The 25,863-nt window shown below is 34.7% G+C and overlaps 1 protein-coding gene across 7 annotated transcripts in view; it reads right to left on the reverse strand.

The window, feature by feature from the left end:
- ROCK1 (Rho associated coiled-coil containing protein kinase 1) overlaps positions 1–25,863 on the reverse strand; it is an 84,103-nt gene that overhangs the window by 17,032 nt on the left and 41,208 nt on the right. For 6 of the 7 annotated variants that reach the window (XR_009114356.1, XR_009114357.1, XM_058022310.1 and 3 more), the window contains exons 6-27: positions 25,643–25,727; positions 23,839–23,983; positions 23,420–23,558; positions 22,908–22,999; positions 22,567–22,726; positions 20,106–20,172; positions 16,618–16,706; positions 14,996–15,044; positions 14,275–14,410; positions 13,813–13,904; positions 13,451–13,697; positions 11,693–11,799; positions 10,464–10,614; positions 9,391–9,551; positions 8,347–8,531; positions 7,467–7,536; positions 5,953–6,047; positions 4,500–4,665; positions 2,904–2,997; positions 2,433–2,521; positions 1,911–2,099; positions 1,489–1,654 (exon numbers count right to left, since the gene is read on the reverse strand). Coding sequence is in view for 5 of the 7 variants with exons in the window: in XM_058022310.1 (XP_057878293.1) it covers positions 1,489–1,654; positions 1,911–2,099; positions 2,433–2,521; positions 2,904–2,997; positions 4,500–4,665; positions 5,953–6,047; positions 7,467–7,536; positions 8,347–8,531; positions 9,391–9,551; positions 10,464–10,614; positions 11,693–11,799; positions 13,451–13,697; positions 13,813–13,904; positions 14,275–14,410; positions 14,996–15,044; positions 16,618–16,706; positions 20,106–20,172; positions 22,567–22,726; positions 22,908–22,999; positions 23,420–23,558; positions 23,839–23,983; positions 25,643–25,727 (2,774 nt within the window). In the remaining 2 variants the exon portion in view is untranslated. Of the gene's footprint in view, positions 1–249; positions 502–1,488; positions 1,655–1,910; positions 2,100–2,432; positions 2,522–2,903; positions 2,998–4,499; positions 4,666–5,952; positions 6,048–7,466; positions 7,537–8,346; positions 8,532–9,390; positions 9,552–10,463; positions 10,615–11,692; positions 11,800–13,450; positions 13,698–13,812; positions 13,905–14,274; positions 14,411–14,995; positions 15,045–16,617; positions 16,707–20,105; positions 20,173–22,566; positions 22,727–22,907; positions 23,000–23,419; positions 23,559–23,838; positions 23,984–25,642; positions 25,728–25,863 lie in introns of those variants that run through there. The other variant, XM_058022332.1, reaches the window with a different exon arrangement.

Below are 25,863 nucleotides of genomic sequence, written 5' to 3' on the forward strand. Positions count from 1 at the left end.
TTAATAAGCAAAATCCTTCTGATTTCCGTTTTATCCCTGTTAAATGGAATACACTGAAAATGAGAATCTATGAGAAAAATTCCTGAGAAATACTGATACTTCAGAAATACCAGAAGGAATTTCTAGCAGGTGACAGCTAAGAAAAAAAATGTTCCTTAACCAATCTAAAAATTCTAAGAATTTCCAATGGGGGTTTGCCTTGAAGATGCTGTCAAAAGACAAAATCTTTACAAGATGACAATTTACCAGAGCAAATACCAGAATGCAAAGGCTTCTTGAACAAAATGGAAGTTGCAGAGAAAAAGACTATACTATTATCTGAACAAAAATCTATTCTAAAATGAAATTCATTACAGTATTAACTAAAAATAAAAATCTAAAAATAACTAGGGGAAGATAGGAAACATAAATAGACACAGAAACGAGTAACTACATCAAAAGATGTACTAAGACTGATAACCTACCTGAAATTTCAATCACTCTAAGACTCCTGGAAAAACTCTAGAATGTGGCAATTGAGCAGCATGAAGTGCATTAACAGGAAAAGACACAACTAAAATTATTCTATGTACTTTTATCTAACTACTCATCCACTGAAGTCATAAAATACCCAAAATAGTATTCTGGTTTTGTATGTCTAAAAATATTTTTCTACAATGAAATTAAGACTTATCAAAATTATATTAAAAACTTCACAATGAATTCTAAAAATTACTTAAGCATATAGAAAAAAGATATACCTAGCTATGATGTGCAGAAATTGTCAAGCACACCTGATTACACTAAATTTTTTTCCTGTATTGAGAGACACAGAAGTGGATCATGTGGAAGTACTAACTGATTACACTTTTCAAACTCTGGGGAAGGGGAGAGGTAAATAACTAACCAGTCTAACAGTGGGTCTCAAAGTACAGTGCCTGGTACTGATACATGGAAATGGCTGGCTATGCTGTATTGCATATTCTTATTTTCAACTGCTAAATCAGAGTATCATACAACCATAAATTTATTATGGAAATTCCTCCAATTACTTTTCACAACAGCAATTACTACCAGTTGTCACAGAGGTGCTACATGACTGAATAAGAAGAGATAAGATCAAGACAATTTTGCATTCAAGATATAAAATATAACCATGATGTTGTAGAAGTGTTGGCCCTGTCTTCTATTCACCAAATACTACACATTGTAATCACTGTATTTGTAAAACAAGAGATGTAAAGGCACTCCTTCCTCAAAAGTGCATATAAACAATGCTAATACCAAGCCATACAGTGGGAAGTGTGATGAGAGAAAAAATTAAGTCTTAAATATAAGCAACCTAGGTATGAAATTTAAAAAAAAGAAACAAAGAAAAAAAGGAAGTGGAGATGTGATACAGAAGTAGACAGCCAGAAGACTTTAAGAAGCAGTAACAAGAAATTGTTTGAAACAATACCTTCCAGAACTATTTGTATGCAACACAGCCAAGTGTTGCTTTTCTCATACCTGAAAGATTTCCATCTGTTTCATCTGTCGGAAGACTGGCAACACTGGTAGAATCCATTCCTTGCTGGAGGTCCATGATTTTCCTTCGTAGTTGTTCTATGTCACTCTCTTTACTATCCAGCTGCATCTGGAGCTCATTCCTGTACGTAGATTCTTCTGCTAGTTGCTGTATTTATACACACACACATAGTTACTGTGTTACCAAAAACATGGCTGCCAAGTATTTTGAAAACAAAACTCATATCTACATCTATGTCTATATATATACATAGATATATCTATATATATACATAGATATATCTATATATATATACCTATAGATACACATGTACACACACACACATATATGTGTGTGCATATATATATGTGTGTGTGCGTATATATATATTCCACAGTAGGATTAAAAAATTAAATTATTTTACCGCTTGCATTTCATTAAGCTCTTTTTGGTATTTCACAACCATCTGATTGAATTTCTCTTTTTCTTGATTAAGTTCTAATTGGAGCTTTCGGTTTTCCTTCTCCTTCTTTCTCAAATCTTGCATGTTAGCTTTCTTTCTGTCTATTTTAAAATCTTTCCGATTCATTATCTCAGCCAGTTTGTTGACGGCCTGTTAAGAAAAAGGAGAACCAGTAAGAAAAATTACATATGCAGCATGTTTCATAAAAAAACTTCTCAGTTCCTCTAGTTACAGGATCTGATTAAAAGAAAAATCCCTTCACCAACACAAATAGCCCTTACTCACAACTGAAGTAATACTGAAAAGTATACAGCATCAAAACTTGTTCTTTCAAATGTAAATTTAACAATGCATATTCTACATCATGGTGAATATAAGCTTGATTTCAAAGGAACTAAGAGTTAGCTCACAAAGGCAAAAAACCTGAAATACTTCTGTTAATGCAAAGTAATAATTGCTATTAAATTGCATAAAAAGTTGTACCTGTGTCTTCAGAGTTCTTTCAGTGCTTATGCTCTTCTCATAATGCATTCTAATATTACTGATTTCCTCCTCTTTTTTCATTCTGTAATCTGTTAAAATAATATTCAATTTTGAGGTATTTTAGTACAAGGTAATTATTTTTAAACTTAATTTAAACTTCTATAAAGTTTAAACTTTTAAACTTCTGTAAGTGCATCTTTTTTTCCATTCTGTTGTCCTGTTGTTTCCCTTTTTGAGCAAAATACAATTTACAAAGACAAAAATTACCAGTTTAACACTACTGCAATGACAGAAAATGACCAGAAGGACATATCAGAAAGGCACAAAGCTGAAATACTAAAGCCAACAGCAAGCCCAAAATAATATGGAAGATAAACAGCAATGTCTTCTTCCATTTCCTGTTTCTTCACATATGCTTCAGATTCAAGCATGCTTCAGAACAGATAAATTAAAACTCCAAATATGACATACCTTCCTCTTGTTTCTTAAATTTTTCACTGATTTCTGTATTTTCCTTTGTTATTAAATCAACATCTTTGGTTAAAGTGTTATTAGTTTCTTCCAGCTACATGAAAAGAAACACATTTTAGAATAAAGAATTTGACATAAATTCTAAAACTATCTATAATACTATTATTTTAAATACCCTTAATTCTATAACAACCATTTACTTAGAACACCTTCTGCCTATGTGAACTTGTAAAAAATGCTACTATTCTTGTGCTGTTTTGATTTACCAGAAAGCTCAAAATGCACCTGGTCCCAGACAAAAAAATTATCACTGCAGAACTGACAACACTGTCATGTGGAAACAAAAATCAACTTAAGCAGAGTTAGATAGTCAGTTATGGAATGTGGCAATTTTAATTTGTTGTACTTTGGAAAAACTAGTAAGTAGAGGCCTGATACCATGAACCCAGACAAAAAAGTAGCTGACAGATGCTATAACTCCAGCATAAAATTTAGAGTAGATACAAGGCATTCACTGCTAATCATGAAAATATGCATATTTATACAACTTACTGCATAAATCATGAAAATCAGGATAAAAACAAAACTAAATTTGGATTAAGACAAAGCAGACATAGGTAAATATGTACAGAGCTTGCAAAAAAAAAGAAAGCTGGAAAGGAAAACCTCAACAACTTTGAATATGTGACCATGTTCACTGCCACAGCCAGGATCACTTAACAAATACATGTGAAAAACCAGACATAATTGTATTCTGAAATAAAGGTTTTGTATGACAAAATTATCAGAAACTTGAAACCAAAAATATATTGGCAAGAGGGTATTCTTTTGATGCCACAGAGTCTTCTAAATGCTGCTTAAGAAATAGTGGTATTCTGTAAATCTCAAGCTTAAAAAAGCAAATTCATGAAATAAACACTATTTGCACTATCTTTTCACAGAGATGGAATATCCATGGTAGCATTAACAGAAAGCTTTGAGCAACTGAGCCAAGCTCAGTTACACCTGGAACTTTACACCCCCAGAATTTTTAAGAATACATGCACAGCTGATGCTAAATGGGAAAAAACAATGAAAAAATAACTATGCTACATATGGCTTGCTGTTTGAGACTTTTCAGTCAAAGACATTTATCAAGCTCATATTAACATTCAAAAGCTATGCTATAAAGCGTCTTCAAAAATTACATTTTGGGGTTTGGGTTGTGAAACTTGAGAATCTCAAGTGGCTTTTTTTTTTAAGACTAAGTTACTTTGCAATAAGAGTCTCTAATACACAGCTCTACAAATTTACAAGATTTAAATAATACACTTGGCAATGACAAGAAGTAAATACAAAAGGCTTAATAACTGAATTATAGACATTCACTTGACTTTCATTCTGGCTTCAGCTCAGATTAATATATTTTGTTTTGATGAATTCACATTCATCATGTGAATTTTGTCACACGATGAAATGCAAAGGTTCCAAGTGAGCCCAAAACTTAAGATACTTAATTAGTTATCACTTACGATCACAACAGGACTTCATTAATTAAAACCATGAATTTTGGTTTCCAGCCAGAAGAGATGTGTACAGGTATAACAGTTAATTTACCCTTCTTATGATGATGTCCTTATCAGTCAATTCTTGTCTGTGCCTTGATGCAGCTTTTTTACTCTCCTGATTCAGTTCATAATACTGCTCTTCAGCGAGCGCCCGTGCCAACCGCTCCGACTCAGCTTTGGTTTCAGCTAAATCCAACTGGGCAGCGAGTGTTTCTCTGTAAAAAGGACATTAAGATTTCCTTTTCCTATGCAAAACATTCCAAATTTTCAGGAAAACTATCAAATCCAAATTATACCACTCAACTAATGGTCATTATCTTAGTTTCTTAAGAAAAGCAAGAGCTAAAAAACTGCATTCTGTACACTTGTATCTTTTGATGGTCCACACAAGCTACAGCAGCAAGCTTACTGTGATTTTCATTAACATCTCAATCATCCATGAAACACCAATATGGATTCTCCTGTCTTTGAGGAACAGAAAATAAAACTAAATTATATGTACAGAATGGACCAACAAAAGATACTTAATCCACATTTGCCCATTATCATAATTCCCATATTTATATCCAAGTGAGAAAGGTTTAGGATGAACATAAGATTGCAGAGAACAGAGAGGGAATAGAACACAAAGCATCTATAAAAAGAAGTAAGAAAATAAATAACCACAAGGAGAATAAGGGAACTCTTGCCTACCTTCTCCTCCCTCCCCATTTCTTTATGTTGGTTACCACTCGTGAACAACTTGCAGAGACACATATATTTTCCTCCTTATTTACACCACATTTATTAGCACAACATCTTTTCTTTCTCCCTTTCTTAGCCTACCAAACTGCTGTACAAAATGAACACTGCACATAACCTCTGCCCTTCAGACTGCTTTCCAATGTCAATCCTCAGGCAGAACAAGAGACACAGACTTTAGAAGAAACTGTACTTGATGCGTAAGGCCACAGTCTCCTTCTTCAGAACATAAAATAAATTAAGAAACTGGAAAAACAAGCTTAAATTTTATTTTTCTTATTTGATACCTTAGAAAATAGTACATCACAATTCATGGTTGTTAATAATAACTAGTTTAGCTCTAATCAGAAATATACTAAATTTTAAAGACTTCGTTACCTTTTTCTCAAATTATTTTACCGACTATAGAAATATATTAAGTAATTATCAGGATAATATAATCAAATTTTAAAAGTTGGTGAGATGATAACCAAAATTTGAATGTTTTTCAAAATTTTTGAATCTTAGTAAATTTTCAGAGAAGTCATTATTCTTCTTACAGACATGATAATATCCAAAGTAAATATTAATAACCATATTTGGCTTTGTGAGTCAGTATAGGTAACATCCTATGTATTTGCCACTTACAAGGTGTTATGGAACACTTTTGAGGCCTTTTTCTAAAGGAATTAAAACATCTTAGATCTGATTCAAAGTATACATGAGTGAGACAGTATTACAAGAAAAAACTTAGGTGTATGTGAGAAACATAATGGGCATACTTTTCATTTTGCAAATCCTGCATTTTTCTTTGTGTTTCTTTATTCCTTTCATCAATTTCCTCTTTCAGTTCCTTAACCTGAGTTTTGTAAAGTGTCTGTAAAAGAAAGCATAACAAAAAATCATTATTCAAATTCCATTCTGAAATTCCTCATTTTCAGTCTACTTAGTTTGAACTTGTCAAACCCCAACACATGCCAATACTGCCATTAGTGAAATTTCCTCCTTCCTTCCTCTCCCAGATGCTTTGTTACAGTTTCTGTTGGGTAGGGAACTGATATGATCAAATCAGTTTTCAATTTTCTAGTGTGTTTCCCTACATAGCTGCACAAATACAGGTGCTGCAAAAGAGACAGAAGGCACTGTGACACAGCAGAACAGGTCTCCCAGACACAACAGGGCAAAACCGCATCTTGAAGCATCACTTGTCTCAAAATGTTCATCCAACAAGCCCAACATCATTCTGTGCTTTCACCTGTTGCATTCTCTTTGTGTCCATGTACTTTTTCTCTTAGAATCTTAAGCTTTTTCTGTACAAATTTAGTAAGTGATTCAGCTGAGGTCCGATTTATGTAAATTACTTACTGCTGAGAATTACTTCTGGGTTTTATTATTATATTTTTATTATTACCATCACCTGTAATTTTGAAAGTTAAAATCTGATCTTCTACAGTAAACTACTTCTGTAAATATTCAGACTGAATTATGGATGTCTTATTTAAGTACAAATTAGCGAAAAAAGAAGAAACTGAGAAACACAATGCTCTGCATCTTCTTATAAGCAGTACGTCATAGGGAAATGCAGAAAAAGGTTCTGTAACAGATAATGAAATGATAATCATATGCAGTTTAGTAAACAAAATTTTTTACTGCCTCTCCCAGGAAAAACCAAATTTAAAAGTATTTCCCAAAGTGAAATGAGTCTGTCCATATTCAAAAATGTATTTGAAGTTCAGGTGTTACAGAGAATTTTATCCTATTGCTTCTTTTCACAGAGACAAAACAGACCAAACTACATCTACGAAATACACATTTTGGCCACCTGGAGTACCCAGTAAGGTCCTTCAGCGATTCAGGTGCAGAGAAGGTAGATTTTTAGAATAAGGAATACATGCAGAATGCTACTGGGTCTAGGGTTCCTAAATGTATGTGTGGTAGATGAATAGCATGAGCTATTTTCCAGTAAGTTTGGAGATTTTCAACTCTCTGTAAAGTTTGCAATTGAATCAGAAAAGCATCTCCTTTCTAATCTCAGGATGGGAACAACTCTGATGAAAAATTCAGGTAAGAGTTACTCAATGTAATGTCAGCTTTGACAAACAAGAAAACAACATTTTAGATACAACATCTAATGTTCTCTAATATTTTGCTCCTTGTTTGTATTTCAAGCAGGATTTTCTGAACTGCTGATTTATGCAAGGCTGTTACTTGCATTAAAACAATTTTAGTTTCAACTATTCACTGTTAAATGATTTTATGTCAAAATTCCTTACACACAATTCCTTACAAGTCTTACCGAAAAGTACTGCTCAGCTTCAAGCTGATCCTGAAGCTCTCGCATCTGACCTTCATTTCCTCTGTACTGTCTTTGAAGAAATTAAAAAAAAGGGAAACATTTAAAAAGTCAGCTACTAACAAAAGACAATTTCTAACCAGAACAGCACTCTACAATGATCTTCCATTTGCATACATATGACTTCACAAAGAGCAACAGTTTGCTGTATCTTAGAATTCTGATTTAACACAGTTCTTATTCTAAAACAATGATCTTTTCAGTATGTAATTTAGAAGCCAAGAAGTACTCTAAATGGAGAAACATTGAGCCAGCTGAAAGAATATATGATAGAAGTCTAATTAATGAAAAATGTCTTCATTTTAAGATAAAGAAACATTAAGAAAATGAATCAGGCAATGAAAGGGAACTATTGACTCCCATGTACTAAAAGTCTCCATATGATTTAGTAAGTAGCATCAGAGTCAATCCATAAAAAAGTAATTCAAATAAAAAAGGCATATATATATACATACATATATCTATATATATACACACATATAAATATACATACACACACACATATATATATACATATATATATATACACATATACATATATATACACATACAATCATGTATATGTGTGTGTGCCTTAACATAGAATGGTGAGCCAAGAACTGTTCTGAATTGTAGCTCATAACAAAAATATTCCAACACTGAACGCTATATAGAAATCATAACAGGCAGCTACATAGGAATCATAACATGCAGCTAAAAATACTCTTTCAGTTTAGGAAAAAATGCCTATGCTCCAGAGAACTTTATTCACTAGCAGGAACAGGCAAAATAGTACATGTATAATTACGCAATTTTTTCCATTTTACTTCACGTTTTTACTTACTTTGCAAGTTGAGCCAACTCAAATTCCAGTAATCTCTTTGCTTCCAACAAGGTATTGATTTCCTGTTTCAGCTGCTTCTCAGAACCCTTCAAGTTATCAGCTTCAAAAGCTTGTGCCTTTAATTCATTCTGTGCCATTATTCGCTTATTCGTCTCTTGTTCTAGCTTCAGTGTCAGATTCCTTACCTAAATGAGAAATATTTCCATTTAGGAGCCTTTGCTACATAACCAATTGCATGTGGCTGAAGAGGTTTCACCTATGGATTATTTTATATTAAAAACCACTGACTAGATGCTACACTGTGTAACACATGTCAAATCTCCAAACACTTCAGTGCAATAATCTCACACAAAGCTGCTGCCCTTAGAACGTATGGCTACGATGCTGCAGAATGATAAAGCTTTCCCATTTTTAGTTATTTCCAAGTCCCTAATTTAACTTATCTGAAAGACAACAAGTGAAGGAACCTAAATTGTCTGCAAACCTCTCCATGGATTTCGGATCTTAAAAATTTCTCACCCTAGAAAAAAAAATGCAGCTTATCAAGTACATAAAAACTAATTTACATGAGTTGTGACCCCTAAGAAAGGTGTTATAAACTTCATTCCCACTGTCCTGTAAAGAAAAAGTAAGAATGAAGCTATTATTCTTAGTACCTAGTTTTCACACTCAATATTCTAATTGCATTTCCTTGAACAAAAGGAAAGAATGCAAACTAGACAACACAAACTCAGACCTGTAAATCATCCACATCAATCAGACTGCACAGTCAAATTCACAAGCAGATTTTTTTTCTTTAGAAAAAGAGAAAACACACCAAAAAAAGTGTTATATTGAATTGAAGTTCAAATATGGAAGACATGCTAGAGTTATGAAACAAGCAGAAATTACCTAAACCTACTTAGGCCAACAACTATCCTCAATTCTACTGAGAGTTGTATTACATAAGGAGCTCAGTATAAGTGATTTAAATTTTCTATTTCTCAGTTCAACTCTAATTTCTTGTTTCTAGAGAAAATTATTAGTGATGAACCTTTTACTTACTTCATCTTCCAGTCTCTCCTTTTGCTGAAGAAGATGTTCCAGTTTCTGCTGAGATTGCTTCAGGTCGAAGTCCAACATGGAACACTGTTTTTCAGCTTGAACTATTCTATTTTCTGCCTTTTCTCTTGCTGCCCGTTCTTCCCTTATCTTTTTTTCCATTTCTAAAAAAGATTAAGGAAATAAAAATAACAAAAAATATTACATAGCATCTGCAAGCATGCATTTGTAAAAACAGTCATAAATATCCTAATATTTTTCAGACCTTTTTGTTCAGCTATATAAGCTTTTCTGCCGTTTGATTTTCAGCTTTTCTACTGTTTGTTTTTCTTTTTTTTTTTTTTTTTTTTGAAAGAAAAAAGATCCTGGCATTATTACAAGGAACACTAAAAAAATAAAAATAATTCCATTCTTCATTCAAAGCACTGGAATATTATCATGACAACTGAAAGATAAACAGTGAAAGAAATAAAAAGCACCGATTCTTGACGTAAGGCAAAGTTCCATTTCCATGAATGGATAGTAGCAAAAGAAAAAAAATGCTACCATTATTGTTACCTCTAAAAGCCACATTTAGGTACTGATGACCTTCACAGGAAAACCTGACATACTCAATTACAAAATCAAGACACACCTTTGATTCATGGATATACATCTATAAAAAAAAATTCTCACTTCACTTCAGACAAGCCTAATACAACTCTGTTATTTTCAATGCAGTTACATTAGTTAGGAATGAATGCCCTAAGACATTTCTCTTGATAATGCATTCTTTCAATTCTGTTTAGCATTAGACAGAATCTCAAGATTCAATAGCATTTTAGAAGCCAAGGAAGGCTTTAAAGTAAGGTATGTAAAACATTAAGAAACAAAACAATTTTTATGAAATAGCATGTTAGAGAAAATAATTTAAAATGTGTAGTTTTCATGTTTTAAGATTTTAATACACATTTTCTTTATAGAAGGGATCAAACACTGGTACAAGAGTACTACAGTGTAACACAATGTGTATTGAAATATCATAATCAGAACATGTTTTATTATGTATTCACCTGAAACTTGCAGGAAACACTTACCACACATTGCAACTGATCTTGCCTCCTCTATCGACTGGTGTTTGTCAGTTAACCGCGCTTTTGTCACTTTGTGCTCATTCACTTCCTGTTCTAACCGGTCTTGTAAGGATTTCAGCTTGTAGTTCAAATCTATCTCTAAATTATTCTTTTCCTAAAGATAAGGAAAAAGTGATCAGATTTCTGTAATACCTGAAGAATCACATTTTTATTCCCTTTTTTAGTATTACATTTCTGTTATCAAGAGATTATCAATGTTATTTTCCACGCTTACCTAAGAACAGTAACAGACCAAAACTATACTCAGTGCTCTGGAAAAAATTTCACTAACTTTTTTTCAGTAGTCTACAAATTTGCAAGAAAACGGAAACTTCTCCATTTGTATAATTGGTAGTCACCTAAACTGGAAACATACAACCAACAAACGGGACATCCTCGAGCACAGAGGAATCTGAATTATTGTTACCTGGATGGATTTGGGTTATTTCCTTGCTAGGATTGCCAGGCATTAACAGTAATTCACCAAACAAGCACTGGAGATGTGCTTTGAGAGACAAGCACTGGGCTTTGAATGGCTTCTTCACATAACAACAAATTAGAATTGCTTGTCCCCTTCCCTGACAGGCTGTTCTATCTCTGGTTTATTTGCACAGACCACACAGCCCAGCAAGTCTTTACCTGACCTCACCAGACAGAGTTAACTCTGCAGTCTGTCTGGAGAAAGGGTGTAGGATTTCCTCTTACTGTTAACTTGTTTTTCCATCATATGGAAGGGATCAGAGATGTTAGAGGAACATTTAGAAGGAAGGACGGAAGGACAGAAAAAAAATTCCGCACCAAAGTTGATTAAAAAGCCTGCCTGGCACTGATCCAGTCAAATTAAAATCCAGTAAAGATTAAAAAAGAAAAAACACCTCCCCCCACCAAAAAAAAAAAAAAAAAAACCAACCAAAAAAACCCAAAAAAACCCACAAAAACAAAACCAGATTTTTTAAAAGTTTATAGATTTTCAGAAGCAAGTCTTTGCAGTCATAGTTAGGCAGGCAGAAAAAAATTCCTTGCTACTGGCAGTGGGATTGAATCCTTGAATCAGTGATAATGAATGACAAACACAATTTTCTTGCACAATGCTACAAGGAACAACTACCTGAGGACTTTGAAACATAAATAACATTTAAAAATATAGTTAAAAGCTGACAAAGAGCATCAACCTCAACATCATTTCACCATACCTTTTCTGAATGATTAAGCATATCCTGTGCTTGTTTTCTTTCTGCTTCCACTCTTTCAAGATTGTTTTTAATGTTTTTTACTTCTTCTTGTAAAGCTGTAATTCGAACTGCCACAAAAAATTAAGTATCACTCAATATTAGTTACATTATTTAGATCAATTGTCTTTGCAACTTTTATTGATTTCTGGGCCCATAAAACATTTCAAATACTTCAAATGTTCAGGCATGCAAAGGCCATACATTGTAGAGCAAACTGAACTTTTTAGACACTCTTTATGCACATCATGAGTAACAATTCACAAAAACTAATCATGCAAAAATGGCTCCTGCCTTCCATCACTTCCATTATCTAATATTCAGAATTTCTTTCATTAACCCAAGTTCTGCTAGGCTATGGAACAAGCACCTATAAGTGATGCTAACTTCATTAAAGGGTAGATAAGGCACATTATACAGAAAGTTAATTTCAAATGGATTTTTGGGTACTAACACAACATGTATTCACCTAAGTGTGACTCAGAGTGACTCAGACCATGGGGAAGTCAGGCACTGAAAAAGGCTCCCCATGGAAGGTGTGGTATTACCTCCCCGAAAGTGTTCAAAAGATGTGTAAATGTGGCAGTTAGGGATGTGGTTTAGTGGTGGATTTGGCAGTTCTGGGTTAATAGTTGGCATCAATGATCTTAGAGGTCTTTTCCAAAAATAACCATCCCATGATTTTAAGCGTAATGACATGGGAAAAGTGACTATTCCTTAAACCCCACAGCATCTACCCTTGTGTGGCATAAGAGTTTATATGAAATACTAAGTAGAATCCTGTGGTTTGGAAGGTATCTCTGAAAATCATCTAGTCCAATCTCACTAGTCTCACTAGACCCTGCTGCTCAAAGCCTCATCCAACCTAGCCTGAAACACTTCCAGGGACAAGGCAACAACAGTTTCTCTGGGCAACCTGTCCCAGGGTCTCACCACCCTTACTGTAAAAATTTCTTCCTATATCTAATGAAAACATACTCTCCTTCAATTTAAAACCATTGCCCCTTGTCCGGTCACTACCAACCCTGGTAAAAAGTCTGTCTTACACACTCTCTTTTAGTAGGGAAAGGAGAGTCCTCATCAAAAGGACCTCATGGAAACTGAATACTGCAGACAGATGGTTCAAAATGGAAAGTTAAGAGTCAGGGTACATTAGCAAAGCCACAGGCATGAACTAATGCATCTGAATAGTTTCTACTTTGGAAGAATCAATACAAATAGTAGAAAGTTTTAATCATCCTGAAAAAAAGGATTCTGTATCTGCATCCCTTATTGTGCTCTAACCTTACTTGTAAAAGTAATGTAGAATCATCATAAAAGAAAACAAATGCAATTTAACAAAATAATAGCCTTCTTCACACATGAAAGAAGAGCAAGTCCAAGATATACCAACTTGGCTTTTGCACAAGGCAGTAAGACGGTGCTGCATCTTCTCTAGCACTGCATCAGCTCTTCATATTTTAGCACCACTGGACTCAGACTTTTGGTCAGGACAGCCCCAGACTCACTATCAGTGTTTGACACTCTTTGATTTTGATACTCTCTCTCTCTCTCTTTCCCAAGAGCTGCTCAACATGATCAGGAAGCCAGATCCAATCTTCAGAAATTGTTCAGTCACACCTTCTTTTTGCAGGTTGGCTTTCCTCCCACGACCAAATTCTACTTCACTTAAAAAAGGTTATCACAACTTTTTTTGCTAAGGTATAAATTCAGAATAATTACCCTGTAGTTCTCCAATCATTTCAGATCCATGACTTCTATCCCTTCGTTCTGACTCCAAAGCTGCTTGTAGCTGATAATAATCTTTCTCCACCTGCAGTTTTGTGCTTTCCAGAACTCTGCACCTTTCCTGCAGTTCTCTATTCAGTGATTCTACCTGACTTAACGACTTGCTCATTTCTGTGTTGCCTTTTCTCAGTCTTGCAGCTGTGTCAGATTCTGTCCTCAGCAAATCATTTGCTTCTTCTAGCTGTAAAAGTAAACCAGACAAAGATTCTCAAATATAAAGACTATGGAGCCAGTTTTGCTACATTTGAATGCTCAAATCTAAGAAATAATGAAGACAAGGAGCACAAACAACGTACTTGCTTTTGTAACTGTGTTATCTTCTCATTTGAAATTTGTGAATGCTGGCTGATTTTTTTCAAGTCTTCCATCTGATCTTTTAGTGTGGACACTAAAGAGAAATTGCACCATTAATATAGCATACTATAAAAACCTTAGGGTTTTATTCTTGTTTTTTCACACAAACATGCTCCAAAATATTGTTTTGCATTGATAGGTTTTTTTGACTTTTTGCTTCTTATATATATTTTTATGTCGAATTTTGTGCCTGCAGACCAACACAGCACAGTGCTGCAGAGTACAGAATTTAAAAATAATAAAAAAAAAAAACCTCTGTTAAAAAAAAATCTGTGTTCGTAATTTGAAAAGATCCCTTTTCAAATCTTAAAGTTGCACAACACTTAAGATACTATGACACTAAATTACTCCCCAAAACACATAATGTATGTCCTCAGTGTCAACGTTTGGACAATATTGCATACCTTCATTTTCCACATTACGTCTTTTTTCATTCTCTTGTTCAAATTTTCTTTGGTACTCATTTATTTTATGTTGTAATACCACCTTTTCCTTCTCAATCTGAGACACTGCTGTTTCCAAGTTCTTCCTTTGATTTCCCTAAAATTCAAAGAATTGGTATTTTATACTTACATTTTAAGGAATGATCGCTAAACCAGTTGCATGATCTCCGCAACTAATTACACATGGAAACTGATTGTTTCAAATGAATGAATTTCTAGCTTCCTTGGAAAGGTTTTCAGAAAAGACAGCTTTTTTAACTTCTACATGACAAATTTATACAATTACTAGAAAAATTGTTGTTAGTACAATTATATCCAAAGTAACTACTAAAATTATTAAGAGACAAGAGAAGGATTCAATAGAAAATCATCTGCATTTTTGTAGTAATTGACTTTGATAAACTCCAGAAAACTTGCAACAAGCAAGACTAAGGAAAATATTTATCAAAGTAAACAGAAATCAGCATGACTAACAGAAAGAAAAGTTTTTGTAAATGACTACAAATAAAAAAGTAAGGAAATCCCCCAATGTTATGTATTGAAACATGATCATTAGGTCTCAAACTGGAACACAGAACAATTATTTTTTAGTCACAGAAAAAATATCTTAGAATCATGAAAGTGCTATTCCTAACTCCACCCTTTACCCAATTAAGGCATCTTCAGGGGAGAAAAATATTACCTCTTCATCCAGTTCTTTCATTATCTTGTCTAGCTTTATGTTTGAAGATCTAAAAATAAAACAAGATCATTTAACAGATAAATTATACTTACTGTTTTTCTAGTGAACTGATTCATGGCCATTAGTAAAGTGAATGTTAATATTTTGACTAATGTTATTTTGTAATGAACATTTAAAGCTGAGGAAGACAATCAACCATTGCAAATAATTTGTAAAATATATCACTAAGTATTTATCAGCTTTGTTACAGATTAAATATGTGAAACTTTAGGTGTCACACTCTATCCCTTAATCTGCAAAAAACAGTGTATGTACACAACAGGCTATCCTAAAGATTAGAATACCCTGGTAAACTGTTAAAACTTCCTCTAGTTATGACCTTCAAATATTTAAAATAGCTCATTAATTCTACAGCAGACAGCTCCCTACTACAGATAAAGGTATATGAATGATATTATTTGAAAGTCTCTCTGTTGAATCAATGTATCAGAAGACTGAACTACAGAGAGTGTGGTGAAATGGACAGTGAATCATTTAACTGGCAATAGCATTGACACATCCATTGTATTCCTGCAGGCAGTCATCCCTCTTCAAAGAACCAACAAAGAGGACCCAGACAAGGCTGCCTGGCAGGTAAAAGAAGAGGCAGTTATAATAGTTAGGGATATCTCCTATCTACTAACTCTGCAGTGAATGGCATGACAAACCAGAAGACACAGTTGTGCTCTGACAGCTTCAATAGTACTGCAGGAAGACAGCTACTGGGTATCCTTCAAGACTGTATGTTCTGCTTGTGGAGAGCAATCAGAATGTGCCAACAGTGAGCTTGTGTTTAAGTAAGCAACAGAGTCACAGAGCCTAAATTCCCACTAGACCATTTCAGTTACCAGTTTGCACCTAAGGAGCTGGTACAGCTACACACTATGGTTCTAATTCACAAGACTAAATTCTTCCTGCATCATATACCTAGTGCTGCCTCCTGGGATTATTCAATTCTTCAGGAAAAGACTTCAAAAGGAGAAGTAACTGAAGGGGAATTTCATTTGCATGACTCTCAGTAAAAATGTCTGATTATCAGAAAAGGGGAATCTCAACTGTTTGTTCATGTGACTACAGGAAAAATGCCAATTCTCACATAGCTGCTACTTCAGCATGGTAGAAACAAAACTTCAGAAAGCAAACTATTGCTCTTAAATGTCAGCCACAGAAAAAAAAAAAGGTGGTTTTCCAACAAGTACCCTGTATTTAGAAAACATCTAATTAATTTTAATAATCCAATATATGCCATATATACAGAATTTCACATTTTCAAAAAAAAAATCAGCATTGTGAGCATAGCATGTACTTTAGTCGAATAAAACATCTGAATATAGAGATATCAGGTAAACTGAAACACTTAACTGCTCAGAAAGAATATGTATTACAGGGTTGTCAATGAAAAAAAAATTTCTCTATACCATACTCAAGAAAATTTTAGAATGACTTAGATATGTGCCTGGAACTCCCTTGGAGAACTACAACACTATTCTTAGTGTTATCCTGGTAATTCCTAAAGCAGTACCACAGATCTGAAGTGTTAGATATACTTAAATTATGTAAACAATTGAAGTTCAAAGGCTCACCTGCACTTTTGCTCCATTTCATCTTTCAACTGCATTTCATTATGTAGCTGTTCTTCTAACTCATAGATCATCTTCTGCATATTTTCCAGCTTTAAATATATATTTGTACATGAAAGAACATGCATTAAATTTAGAAACTTTAAAAAGTATTTCATAATACTCAGTTCTGCTTAATTGTATCTTACTTGTATTGTATCACAGCTTACTTTCTTCTACCAAAATAAGACATTTTACCTTATTAAAATATGATACATGTCCCTTCCTCCCTGCCCTCCCACAAATTACAAAAAGTAAGACAGTTTTTTTCATTTGAATGCACATGAAATTTCAGGTATCTTCAAAATTCACAGGGCTAAGCTAAATCAAATCCTCCTTGTTTTACATATCTTCAGTACCTGGCTAAATATATTACTGCAAAAATGTAAGAAGACACTTTAGTAAGTCTCAAAATTTCTTCTAGCGTGACCACCACGTGTATTTTGCAGTGCATCTTCAAGCTCCCAACAAGTTCAGGAAGCAGAACCAGGCCAGCCAGTTACTGTAATGGGAGAAAGTGCTCTCACCTTTTTAGTCAGAGGTAATTTTTACAGCTAGAACTGTACCAAGGTTTGAAAGACAGTAACAAACTTCAGATGTTAATATGGCACATTACTGCATAGCATGTACTGTTTGCCAGCAGGATAAACTCAGAAATTAATTCCTTTCACGTAGTCTCAAAATATCTACCACCTTCTATTGAATATCTAGGCACAATAATCCCACTCCAAAATCAAAATCCTCATTTAACATGATGAAGGAGCTCATCAAGTCAACCTCATGTTGGTTGATTCTTTATAAACCTTTCCACTGATATTGTAAAGATTTCAGCCTATTTAATTTTTACGTATTTCCTTCAATGCTCTTGGAACTGCACAGAGAAGCACTAGATTCCTAATCTAGACTCTCTTCAAAGCAACATTTTCAAGTGCTTCTGATGCTTTGCTTTGTTGTTTCCCGTTTTAACTCCAAAATCTCAAAAAACTTCCAAAAATTAGACATTTCAACACTTAACAGAGCAGCTCTGGAAAACAAATTACTGGTGTGACATAGAACATAACTCTATGTGGACCAGACAATGCTTGTAGTTAAAAATAAGGGATGGCTTCTAAATCTAGACTTTGAGAACAAAGAAAAGACCAGTACACAACACATTTATCTCCTTGGTATGAACCACTGAGAAATAAAGCAAGAAGCTAGACTGTTTAGAGGCTCTCACTGTAATAAGAAAGGACCACAGCAAATGCCCCAAACCAGAGGATAACAAAGGTTCCATGTGATTGCTCTTCCATTTCCTTTCACTCATGTTATAGCCCTTCCAGACAGGGTGCACAGAGGAACTAAATGGGATAGATGAGAACAGGTCTACAAAGACATCTGGCGACTGAGGCATTTCTGTACTGCCCCCGGCTCGCCCGGGCTGCTATCGCATCCTCCTGCGCCTCTGCGTCTCTGCGTGTTCTCACATCAGGCTGGACCCCAGGGACCCATCTGAGCTCGCTGAGCAGTCTAATTATATCAGTAGAGACAACAGGCTTCCGGGCAAAGCTCTGCACAATCTGCTCTCAATAGACTAAAGAATACCTCCAGAAAATCCTGAGTTACAATTAACTCAGTATAAAAGCACGCCTTTAAGCTTTAGTTTGCTCCTGGTTTCCATTTTGAGTAGGAAGAAGGGCAGGAAAGGACTTAAGAAAAGCCTGTCGGCTTCTCTTCTTTCTCTTCTCTCGGCAACAGAGAAGTAAAGAAAAATCTCTCTGGAACTCTAATTTTTTTTTCTTTTTTCTTACTCACTTCAGCATAGTGAGTATGGTTCTGTACCCTGAGCAATGAAGAAAACCTAAGATTCGGTGCAAAAGAATCTCCTAATCTCCTTTTTCATAAAATCTGAACTGTTTACAGGTGGTTATGGCAGCACTAAACCAAAGTAAGCAATCAGATCTTCAAAGAGGTTTGATATTCAGTAAAAGGATATAGAATTCTATTTTCACACAACACCATGTCCTAATTCTGTTAAGTTTTACACACTTGCCAAACAAGTAATTTCTTGGAAATTTGTAGCACTCATGTCTTTCTCCAAAGACATTCAAAACACAGACATCAAAATGCAGAGAGACCAGGTAGCATCTTGTGTTGTATTTCTGGAACTAATTGATTTGCTAACCATGTGGCAACATTACTGTTTTCATTGCAGCATGAAATGAAAGAAAAACAGCTGAGAAAGAACTGTGGGGGAAACATACCTTGTAATAAAGACTTAATATCAATTTAAACCTTCCTATATCACTCAAATTCTTCCAGACCTTCACCTCCCAAAACTGCTGAAGTCACAATACATTTGAATACGTCTGATAACATGGACAGAACTATTGAGGATTTTTCAACTATACAACATTGAGTAGTATTCCAGTGAGTATGCCAAGTCCACTCGGTAACTCTCTTCAAAGTCAGCCAAAAGCCAGCACACAGTTTTAAGTACTTTCAAATACTGGTAAGTCTGGCTTTGTTTTAAAATTTTACTGTATCAACAGTCAAACACTTATAAAGAAAAGAAAGTATATCAAACACCTCAATATAAATAAAAAAATCAAGGTATTTCAATGATTAAATTCACTAGCCCAGTAAAGGACATAACCAGTTGCCCTGCCCTGTACAAATTTTCTCTGGGTAGTGCCATGTGTCATTAAACCTTTTCATTGCTAGTTTAAGAGAAAAGGGAACACAGATTAGTCAAAGCCAAGATTTAAAGTTGATTATCAATTTTTGACCATGTTTTCTTCTGGAAATAATGTAATTTGTAACATATCAAACCATTTTCAGGGAATAGTTTGATTTATATCAGAACTTACATAGAATCCAAGCACTCAACCAAGTCTCAAACACCTTAGCATATCTTCCTGGAAACCTGACTGCTGCGATGTTTGGGAATATCTAACTGAAAGCATTCCTGAGCATTTCTTGCTAGGTGAGCTGCTCTAGAAATGCAGATCATCAGTGCCCCAACTCCCAACAGCTTGTGGGGAAGGCCTGTGAAGGAGCAGAAGGCTCATGCTTGGTACATTGTCTTCCACCTTCCACTGAGTTCACTGGAAGTCCAGACTCCATGGCTGCCACAAAGCAACCCAGGATCAATGAGGCACTCTAGAAACACGGCACAAGTACTTTGATATTTCTAATGATAAAAACTGTGAATCCTTTTCCACAAAAAGTTTTGGCCATTTTATTCAATTCAGGACAACCAATGTTATATTAAGAAGTGAAATTCTGCTTTTCCATTAACTTTCTTAGGGAGGCCATACTAAAGAGCTAAAATTCATGCATTGATTTCATTGATCCCAAATACTAAGATAATTTGAGACATTTCTAACTCAAACAGTTTATGGTATATATGCAGTATATATTTATATATGCAGCAGACTCTTTATTAGGATACAATAAAGATGAAGACATACCACACTTTTGTCCACACTGGAGCCTGTTCTGTTGTCATTGGAATTTTCTGCAGGGACACCTAAATACCTGCAAAAAAATTTTTAGAGTTATATTTCAAGAGTTGTTTAAAAGTAAGATTATTTTAAAAAGATTAAGATAATAGAGACATCCTAAAATATAACTCCCAGATTTATTGCTCCAAAATGTGGATAATCAAATAGCAATGTAATCAGATTTAAGCACATTTAATTGAAAAATTCAATTTATTGAAAGGTTAAAGTACAAAGCTGCAATAGAAGGCCTCCAGAAAAAAAGGATTTCTGCCAAATACAATACAACCACTTTTCTTTTTTTTAATAACCATTAAAAAAATCTTTGCTTTCCTTAGTTACAACACTCTCATTGGCTTTCATCCCGTAAATATTTACTCAGGCACTTATGCAGCAAGTAGCAGTAATGAAGCAAAGTCTGCAGAGATTGTGTAACTTTCAACAAAGTTACTAAGAGTTCTACACACAAAAAGTTTGCCCTGAAGCCAGTGTTCTTATTTGATGTAAATGTTTTCTAAAAATACCATAAATTTCTAGTTGCGATGAATCTGGAGAGTTAGGTAAATAAATACAAATTACTGTTTTCAAATTCCTTTGCTATTTGATTTGATATTCTTGGCCTGCTAACTGATCTAAAGAGACATAAAGCATCTATTAAGTGCATCAGATTATGTGAGAAATAACACTCCAACACATGAACTGAGAAAGATGGACACGTCCTTTTTGTTTCACGTGGATTTTTCCAGATATAAAAAACCTCTCCAAAAGATCAAGGAGAGTAAAATAAAGGCATCTCCAAACCATGGTGAAATTAAACATCAATCTGGCTTTCAGACAACCAAATGACAAAGTGGAAATGAAAGTTTCCTATGGAAACAAGCTTGCTGTTTGCAGTACAAGAAGCCACCCTATTTTACACACCAGGGTTGTTGAGCAGTAAGAATGTGATACTTAGGCACAGCACCAGCTCCATCAGATCTAGAAGAGAACTCATAAGCCAGATAGGGCTACAAAGTGTTCTCAGCTGGTATTCCAGAATCTGTGTTAACATGTCCAGATACAGACTTATTTTTGTTGTAATGCTTGAACTATTTCCAGTACAAAAAGAAAACAAAAGTTAGGATTACAGGTTTAGCAAGCATGAATAGTCATTTCAGATTTTTCAAGACAATCACACCAGCAGAATATTACAGGACCAAATTCAGCTCTAGGCCAGCATCATAGTTCTAGTAGGCCTACAGTGTAACAATAGTAGCAGAGAGCAGCAGAACTCTTCAATGACAGCAAGAACACAGCCACTTCGCTCTCCAAATTCCTGATACTGTCCCCCAAAAGGGAAGGAAGAAATTCTGTTATTAACATGCTCCTAATATGCTACTTCTTGACAATATATTCCAAAATATTCCTGCAAGGCAAAAATGGAAACTTTCCAAAATTACAGACTAAAGTGAGAACAATAGGTGAAACTCTTGAACTGCTGAACTCACCCAAAGTGTATGGAAAGCCTACAAGTCCTTCTACACCTCACCATGGCAAAAAGTAACAATAAATCCAACTCTTTGCAGAGATGGAAAGAATTTCACCACAGGCTTGGAAAAGTGCTTCCTCTTCCATGCAAGGACGAAAACCAGATTTATTTCCTTCAAGATTTTCCTATCCAGAAATGCTATTAAAACTAACAGTCTCTATCTGATAGTTTGACTAGAAGTTTTAGCCCATATTAAGCCTGACTGACACCACAATTAAAAGCAGCTTTCCAAGCATTAAAAAGTTATTGAGATTTTTGAATGTAGATACACCTATCCACAAGGCCTACAATAATAATGACTGTTGAAAGCATTAATTAATACAGTTTAACTGATGTAATTTAAAAGGCTTTTAAGAAATAGTGAAAGCCATACAGCATCACGATCTCACTCTGTCTAGTGGACGTGTACTTAAAAAAAAGAAAAATTATGAAGCAGAAAGCAGGCAAGTAGGAAATATTTCTAGTAAGCCAAGGTTTAATTTACCACACACTGAAACACTGATGGAAAGTATGGAAACTTCATATTCAGCTCAGGGACAGTAATATGCAGTAAAACAAATGGACTTTCAAACCTTGATTCATGAGTCTACACACAATTCAGTGCTCTGCAGGCAGCTCTGCCTGGTAGTGGCAACAGTGGATTTTCTTGCTTAGCTTCTGCAGCATCACTTCTGCAGCATCTTCTCAATGCAGAATAGGACACTCAACAACACAATGGAATATTTTAAGGTAATGATGTCTAGCAGTACTTTATCATTGTTAAAGTATTAAAAGAGTGTAATTTTTAGTATTCTGAATGATTAGTAAGTATCTTAAGAGATTTAAACCTAGATATTGGTTGGTAAGAGTCAGAAAGAGTGCCACACAAAGAATACAGCATTAATTTGCTTTCTGCACACATACCGACGGTTGCTGTAGTACGTAAATCCTACAAAAGGAAGCTGGTTGCCCACAAATGCTTTTGGTATGGGAAATGTTTCTTCCTCTCCTTTGTCTTCTTCCAGATCATCAAAATTACTAGTGTCAATGTCACTACTTAAGTCAGGCACAACTGGTGCTACAGCTAGAAAAAATGCAAAATAGTACGATAATAATCAGTTCATCACTCAAGTCACTAAGAAAATTTTGCTTGGTACAGAATAAATAAAACTGTAAACTCCTTTAAACAAAATACACCAGTCCTTTTGCTAACATGATACATAGGTAAACCAGACCATTATTTCTGAAAAAAGCACTATACTTACTGTCTCTGAGTGTTTCCCAAGCCCACTGATCATTTTTGAAGAAAAGATGCCGTTTAATTTCTTCTACACCATTTCGTCCTAGCCTCACTTCCCTGTTGAAGAGTGTTTTGGTTAAACACATGAGATTCCATACATTATTCTGAAGGAAAGACTCACTTAAAGCATAACCTAACAACAGAGACAATAAAATACCTCTCAAGCTACGGTAAAATGTACACGTAACTCAAATGTTTTCATAAGAAGAGCTCTATATGAGCAGAGCAGCTACATTTCAGACACAGCCTGGTTTTAACTTTTGTCTATTAGAAGCTCTGCTGTTTCTGTTTCCACTATCATGGACAGCTCAGGCAATTGCCAAGTTGTTACAGTGCACTCCTGCCCAGGCACTAAGAACTTCACCTCTCCTGAGCAGTTTAAAAATGCACACAAAACAAGTACTTGTTTTTTCCAACATGGCAAGAAATACTCTTAATGAAGGCTTATTTTCATTATTAATAAAATATAAACCTTACCTATCAGTTAAAAAGGCACAAATGAGGTTTTTTGCCTCTTTAGAAATGTCACTGTCATCAGGGAAAGTAAGGGAGTTCTTATGGTTCATAATCTTACTGTATGTTCCAACCAAAGAATCTGCATAAAAAGGTGTATCACCTGAAAAAGCAGAACAAACACTAAAAAGCAGATCAAAATTATTGTATTTTGAATTAAATATCTGGATTACATATACAACAATGTATGCAACCAAGTGAAAAAGAGGCAAGGACAAATGTTTGAGAATTCTGTCAGAATTTTTCTAAAATATATTCTGTAAATGCCAGGATCTGTAAACCACAGCTCATGCCAGAAGAGCTGTAATGTTAAAAACAAGAGTGATTTTAACATGAGACTCCAGTTAAGTAGTGCAGTCAATTCTGATGATCCTACTACTCACCTACAAGCATCTCATACAAGAAGACTCCAACTGACCACCAGTCACATTCCCGCCCATAGTAACCATCCCCTCCCTGGGACTTCAATACTTCAGGAGAGATGTAGTCTGGTGTTCCCACAGCCGTGTCACATCGTACCATTCCTTCCTACAAAACACAGGAAAACATCCAGGCCCAAATATAAGTTCCAAAATTCCCAGTAAGTTCCATGAGCTTATGCAGCCTAAGCAACATCAACAGATCCACATAAAATTCTGTCAACAAACATTCCTGTTTAATTTTTTTTTTTTAATATATTTTTGAAGTCTAAGCTGCTAAGCTACAACAAAGCACTAAATCTGTCAAACACAATGGAAGTTGCTTTGAAAACCTCAGTTAGTATCCAAGAAGTAATCAGAATTGTATCTAGGCCCTGCACACACCACACAGCCACTCATGCCAGTATAAATTTGTCATTTGCTGACAGGATGTACTGTAAACAGTGAAAGTTCCTCTGTTAGCATAAATGGGTCAACATCAGGGATTTTGATAACAGGAACAGCTGAACTGCAAGTTTCTGGCCTCTGACCCAAGATATTGAATGCTAGGAAGACTAAAGGTAGATAAGGCTTTGAAAATCTTTGTAGAGACCTCAAAACAGGCAACATGAGAAGAACATTTGATGTTCCTCACACCCTTGAGAAAGTGCTTGCAGAACTGAGATCAGTCACACTGGAGCTGACATCCAGAATGCTGAAGGTGTAACCACACACCCTTTTCCAGTGCCATTCAGGCACTTCTGAAATAATCCCATGCCATTCCTAGAAATGGATCAGTGGAAAAACTGGCATAAAAATACATAATTAAGCAAATAAAATTTAGTGCTGCAAATGCAGTAAATCCTAAATTAAGCTCCTATGCTGAGCAGTTTTTCTTCTAGAGAATAACCTTTCGCTTTCAAAAGACTAGAGGAACCCAGACTAGGCTCAAAACTACTAGGGCTTTTACACATAGCCTGCACTTCGTTTTCATTGGTGCCTTTTATTCAGCAGCTAAGTACAGTAACTTACTCAGATCTCCTGGAATAGGATTGTACATATTACACCAACTCTACTACCTACCATGTACCTCAGATTTCCAAATATGTTTTCCTCAAATATATGTGCAGGCTGACAAACCAGGCAGTTTTGTGTAGGGAACAACAGAGCTACACAGAACATGAATACTGTTGTTGAATTTTTTTTTTTTTAATGACCTCAGAATGCATTTTTGAAAATAAATAATTCTATCACATCGGTTTCCCTCAGATTTGTCCTCAGGTTATATCAGCAATGGCTAATAAGTAAAACTGGTATTAAGCAACTGGCATGTCAGTTTTGATTCTTTCATTTCTGGCACACTACATAAAAATCATCTCATTTCTTTGCATTAACTTTTCATACCAAAATACTTTAAAAAATAACCCTGAGCATCTGAATACAATCAAAAGCTTGACTTCAGAAAAGAAAAAAAATTCAGAAAAATTCTTCTCTAAAAAACAGTACTTGAAGAACCATTTCTGCACTTTGCATTGTCACTGAATAAGATGCATGAATCACAGAATCATAGAATTATTTGGGTTAGAAGGGACCTTAAAGATCATATCTAGTTCCTTTCACTAGGCCATGAAGAACAATAAGAGAACAGAGTACTCTCTTCTCATTTAGCTTAAAATTTTTCAGTATCTTTTCTTTTCACTTTCAAGTATGTTTTCCTTTCACAAATATAAAAGTCAAATCACAAACATATTATTTAAAATACATTAACCTTATAAAAAAATATATTTACCTTGTTCATCTTCATACAAGTACCAAAATCTGCTAATTTTAAATGACCAGCTTTATCTAGCAGCATATTATCCGGCTTCACATCTCTGAAAGAAAAATATGTATTTTAAAAAGTAAACTAAACATTAAATTTATTAAATTTAACTTATGAACACAATGGAAGTCAACTGCTTTTCAGATGCAACATTTTATGGAAAAACAGCAACATTAAAGCACCACTAT

The sequence above is a fragment of the Melospiza georgiana genome, chromosome 1 (assembly GCF_028018845.1).
Source record: "Melospiza georgiana isolate bMelGeo1 chromosome 1, bMelGeo1.pri, whole genome shotgun sequence".
Taxonomy (NCBI): Eukaryota; Metazoa; Chordata; class Aves; order Passeriformes; family Passerellidae; genus Melospiza; species Melospiza georgiana.